At 44.6% G+C, this 6,000-nt stretch overlaps 1 protein-coding gene across 1 annotated transcript in view; it reads right to left on the reverse strand.

The window, feature by feature from the left end:
• LOC115124005 (A disintegrin and metalloproteinase with thrombospondin motifs 7) overlaps positions 1–6,000 on the reverse strand; it is a 185,129-nt gene that overhangs the window by 101,262 nt on the left and 77,867 nt on the right. Inside the window, 1 exon segment of the mRNA XM_065011186.1 lies at positions 961–1,130. Within this exon segment, the coding sequence (XP_064867258.1) occupies positions 961–1,130 (170 nt within the window).

Genomic DNA, 6,000 nt, shown 5'->3' on the forward strand with positions numbered 1-6,000 from the left:
AATACTTTCCCGAAGGTACTGTAGGGTTCAAGTATTACCCTGGTTTACATATTCGGTCCTGTATTTAACACATCCACTGTCAGAGCAACACCACTCTGCAGATTACTGACACTGCACAGACCTGAACTCAGGCTTAACGTTATCGTCACCCCCACGTTCATTTAGCTAGGGCTAATCTGGTCGGTGTCCCGTGTCTCAACATTCTTCAGGCTGATAACATAGTAAATTACAAGCTGGGAACACAAGGAGCTGCTGTGCGATACTGTATATAATGTTATAGAAGGGTTTCCTATGAGAACATTTCTATTTCGACAAGGAATCATGGTTTTCCAACCTTGTCTATTCACGGTAGTAAACTGAGAAATGTTAACGTATTACATTGCTTACTTTAAGCCGTTTTCTCTTTCTATTCCTGATAAACACAGCACACACTATACAGTTAAATATTACTAAGTGCTGTTGTAAAAGTATGCCTTATTGGCATGCCAAACAATAGTTGGTTGGCACACTTTTCATAGTTCCAGGTGAATAGATGAAAAAATGATTTATACCAGAATGAGACACACTGTCTGTCTTGCTCCACATGTGTTTGTGCTCTACAATGGATCTCAAACCAACATTTCAGTCAATAGACAGAAATGTCATGGCTAAAATGGTGTTTGGAATGCAAATTGAATTTCTTCACAATGGTGTTTGGAAGGCAACAAATACGCAACTCACATCACCTGCTTTTTTGACATGAAATGGCTACAGGCCTTTGCTCGGATGTCGAACAATGAACAGTTTTGAAAAATGTTTTTGAAGTGATAGTGTATTTTCCTCTTGTTTGCACTGTCACTCTAAAGTTGATAAAACATACAGGCTAAAATCGAACATCTGGAAATGTATTCTGTGTTATTTAGTTACTTTGGGGTGTAAGAGTTTATGTTACAGTATCTAGCTAGAACAACGCACACTCACCTCGGTTGTTGACCTGCACCCATTTGTAGAACTTGCCCTTGTAAAGCATGGTGTTAAAGTGACTGCACTGGATGAGTCTGAAGGAGGGCTGGTTGGGGGGGCAGCGGGTGCTGTTACAGATCTTATAGCGCCTTCGCTCCCCCACGCAGTACTTCCCTCCGTACTTGGGACTGGAGGAGAGGAGAGAGTAGAGCGGAGTGTCATCCTGTTAGTGGACAAACAGGCATGTCTTTAAATGGATGATAATAGTATTTTCAGGTGGCTGTAAGGCATGTGATAACCAGGGGTGACTCACATTGACATAGAAACAGTATCTTTTACAAGCCTGGCCATCCCACCAATACAGGCTGAAATTTCAGGAAGTCTTTTCAAACAGATCTTACACTAAAAGGGCATTATCATCATTTTCATAATTTAAAAGCATTATTCCAACTCAGTGTGGAATTACATATAAAATCACAGGGAAATCTAGTTTTTGACTGCACTGGGCCTTTAAGTACATCAGGTGATAAATGAGGTGAAAATGAGACTACAGCGCAAACTTAAATGACAGATTCTATGTCATTCGATGGTTGTGATGTTAATTTGTGAACATAATGTGCATTTCATTTCATTGGTCATTGAAAATAAAGGGATGACATAAGTGATGATGCGGTGAAGTCCTTACCAACACAACCAATGATAACTGCAATCAGAGACACTCCTCTATGAATGCTAATGATCTTCAAGTGGTCCTCAAGTGAGTTCTCTCCTCTATTATAAGGCATTGTAATGGAAATTGCACCATTTTCCTGTCCTGCTAAGCAAGCATTCAAAATGTAACAAGTACTTCTGGTTGTCATGGAGAATGTATGGGGTAAAAAGTACCATTTTCTTCAGGAATGTAGTGAAGTAAAAGTAAAAGTTGTCATAAATAGAAATAGTAAAGTAAGGTACAGATACTAAAAAAAACTATTTCAGTAGTACTTTAAAGTATTTTTACTTAAGTACTTTTCACCACTGCCCAATGCCAGTCCTCCAGTAGCCCCAACAGCACAGTGCTGCCTTTTCTGCCACTTCTCTCTCTTCCGTGTCGGGAAACTATGAACTCCTAACACAATCCTATTGGATCCCATCAATCAAAATGTCTGCCACTTCTCTCTCTTCCATGTCGGGAAACTATGAACTCCTAACACAATCCTATTGGATCCCATCAATCAAAATGTCTGCCACTTCTCTCTCTTCCGTGTCGGGAAACTATGAACTCCTAACACAATCCTATTGGATCCCATCAATCAAAATGTCTGCCACTTCTCTCTCTTCCATGTCGGGAAACTATGAACTCCTAACACAATCCTATTGGATCCCATCAATCAAAATGTCTGCCACTTCTCTCTCTTCCATGTCGGGAAACTATGAACTCCTAACACAATCCTATTGGATCCCATCAATCAAAATGTCTGCCACTTCTCTCTCTTCCATGTCGGGAAACTATGAACTCCTAACACAATCCTATTGGATCCCATCAATCAAAATGTCTGCCACTTCTCTCTCTTCCGTGTCGGGAAACTATGAACTCCTAACACAATCCTATTGGATCCCATCAATCAAAATGTCTGCCACTTCTCTCTCTTCCATGTCGGGAAACTATGAACTCCTAACACAATCCTATTGGATCCCATCAATCAAAATGTCTGCCACTTCTCTCTCTTCCATGTCGGGAAACTATGAACTCCTAACACAATCCTATTGGATCCCATCAATCAAAATGTCTGCCACTTCTCTCTCTTCCGTGTCGGGAAACTATGAACTCCTAACACAATCTTATTGGATCAATCAAAATGTCTGCCACTTCTCTCTCTTCCGTGTCGGGAAACTATGAACTCCTAACACAATCCTATTGGATCAATCAAAATGTCCGCCAGTGCTACTCTTTGCCTCGTCTCTGGTGGTTCCCGTTGAGCACAGAAACAGGTGGCAGTTCAGCCTGACTGGGGCCTAAATGTTCTTAGGTACACATTTCATCATAAACTGGGCGCACGTGAAAATCGATGCCAGCGTTTTGATTCATAAACAATGAACTTCATTTTATTTTGCATGTAGTGTAAATAAAAATAAACATGCTTACATGTGTGACTTTATACAACATAAAGAATATAGACGTTTCATAAATTGAGTAGTGAACATACGCAGACCATTTGTATAAAAGCTAAATACATTTTATAAACGAGGCCCCTGATGGCTCATATACTGAATACCGTGTCTTTGTCTAACACAGTTGAGCCAGGAGGCCCCTGATGGCTCACATACTGAACACAGTGTCTTTGTCTAACACAGTGAGCCAGGAGGCCCCTGATGGCTCACATACTGAACACAGTGTCTTTGTCTGACACAGTGAGCCAGGAGGCCCCTGATGGCTCACATACTGAACACAGTGTCTTTGTCTAACAGTGAGCCAGGAGGCCCCTGATGGCTCACATACTGAACACAGTGTCTTTGTCTAACAGTGAGCCAGGAGGCCCCTGATGGCTCACATACTGAACACGGTGTCTTTGTCTAACAGTGAGCCAGGAGGCCCCTGTTGGCTCACATACTGAACACAGTGTCTTTGTCTAACACAGTGAGCCAGGAGGCCCCTGATGGCTCACATACTGAATACCGTGTCTTTGTCTAACAGTGAGCCAGGAGGCCCCTGATGGCTCACATACTGAACACGGTGTCTTTGTCTAACACAGTTAGCCAGGAGGCCCCTGATGGCTCACATACTGAACACAGTGTCTTTGTCTAACAGTGAGCCAGGAGGCCCCTGATGGCTCACATACTGAACACGGTGTCTTTGTCTAACACAGTGAGCCAGGAGGCCCCTGATGGCTCATATACTGAATACCGTGTCTTTGTCTAACACAGTGAGCCAGGAGGCCCCTGATGGCTCACATACTGGACACGGTGTCTTTGTCTAACACAGTGAGCCAGGAGGCCCCTGATGGCTCATATACTGAACACTGTGCCTTTGTCTAGAGCCAGGAGGCCCGATGGCTCATATACTGAACACGGCGTCTTTGTCTAGAGCCAGGAGGCCCGATGGCTCATATACTGAACACTGTGCCTTTGTAGAGCCAGGAGGCCCGATGGCTCATATACTGAACACTGTGCCTTTGTAGAGCCAGGAGGCCCGATGGCTCATATACTGAACACGGCGTCTTTGTCTAGAGCCAGGAGGCCCGATGGCTCATATACTGAACACTGTGCCTTTGTCTAGAGCCAGGAGGCCCGATGGCTCATATACTGAACACGGCGTCTTTGTCTAGATCAGGAGGCCCGATGGCTCATACTGAACACAGTGTCTTTGTCTAGAGCCAGGAGGCCCGATGGCTCATACACTGAACACTGTGCCTTTGTCTAGAGCCAGGAGGCCCGATGGCTCATATACTGAACACTGTGTCTTTGTCTAGAGCCAGGAGGCCCGATGGCTCATATACTGAACACGGCGTCTTTGTCTAGAGCCAGGAGGCCCGATGGCTCATATACTGAACACTGTGCCTTTGTCTAGAGCCAGGAGGCCCGATGGCTCATACTGAACACGGTATCTTTGTCTAGAGCCAGGAGGCCCGATGGCTCATATACTGAACACTGTGCCTTTGTTTAGAGCCAGGAGGCCCGATGGCTCATATACTGAACACGGTATCTTTGTCTAGAGCCAGGAGGCCCGATGGCTCATATACTGAACACTGTGCCTTTGTCTAGAGCCAGGAGGCCCGATGGCTCATATACTGAACACTGTGCCTTTGTCTAGAGCCAGGAGGCCCGATGGCTCATATACTGAACACTGTGCCTTTGTCTAGAGCCAGGAGGCCCGATGGCTCATATACTGAACACGGTATCTTTGTCTAGAGCCAGGAGGCCCGATGGCTCATATACTGAACACTGTGCCTTTGTCTAGAGCCAGGAGGCCCGATGGCTCATATACTGAACACGGTGTCTTTGTCTAGAGCCAGGATCCAGGAACAGATCCAGGAGGGCAGAACAGAGATCCTCAAAAAGGACAATATTCCAACATATAAGAAAGATAAAAGTGGAAAAATATAAAAGAAAAATTATATTGAGCACTACACAGTTTATTTCAAAACGCAAGGACACTCTCTTTGTCTAAGCACTGGATTTGAGCGTCAATGCCATGCACAAATGAAGAGGCAAGTCAGAATAGGCCTACGCCTCCAAGCAGAGCAACACAAACACGGCAACAAGACAGTAAATAAGGTACCACAGAAATACGTTTTTGGATGGATGACACTGAACAGACCTTGGACTCTATTTGAAAAGGACTCCACTCAATATCCAACAACTATAATGATTTCAAAAATGATTACTCTACTCAATGAGAATGAATGAGAAGAGTATTCAGTTCCTAACATATTAGCCAAGTAAGGCTTTGGTAGGGTGGTGACACTCTGTGTTCAATAAGTGACATGGTTCACAGAAATGTGTCATACATGGATTAAATGTGTTCTGTTAACTAAGATGGAGCATGGTCTGATGGAGCATGGTCTGATGGAGCATGGTCTGATGGAACATGGTCTGATGGAACATGGTCTGACGGAACATGGTCTGACGGAACATGGTCTGACGGAACATGGTCTGATGGAGCATGGTCTGATGGAGCATGGTCTGATGGAGCATGGTCTGATGGAACATGGTCTGATGGAGCATGGTCTGATGGAGCATGGTCTGATGGAACATGGTCTGATGGAGCATGGTCTGATGGAACATGGTCTGATGGAACATGGTCTGATGGAGCATGGTCTGATGGAACATGGTCTGATGGAGCATGGTCTGATGGAACATGGTCTGATGGAACATGGTCTGATGGAACATGGTCTGATGGAGCATGGTCTGATGGAGCATGGTCTGATGGAACATGGTCTGATGGAGCATGGTCTGATGGAACATGGTCTGATGGAGCATGGTCTGATGGAGCATGGTCTGATGGAGCATGGTCTGATGGAGCATGGTCTGATGGAGCATGGTCTGATGGAACATGGTCTGATGGAACATGGTCTGATG

The sequence above is a fragment of the Oncorhynchus nerka genome, linkage group LG27 (genome assembly GCF_034236695.1).
Source record: "Oncorhynchus nerka isolate Pitt River linkage group LG27, Oner_Uvic_2.0, whole genome shotgun sequence".
NCBI lineage: Eukaryota > Metazoa > Chordata > Actinopteri > Salmoniformes > Salmonidae > Oncorhynchus > Oncorhynchus nerka.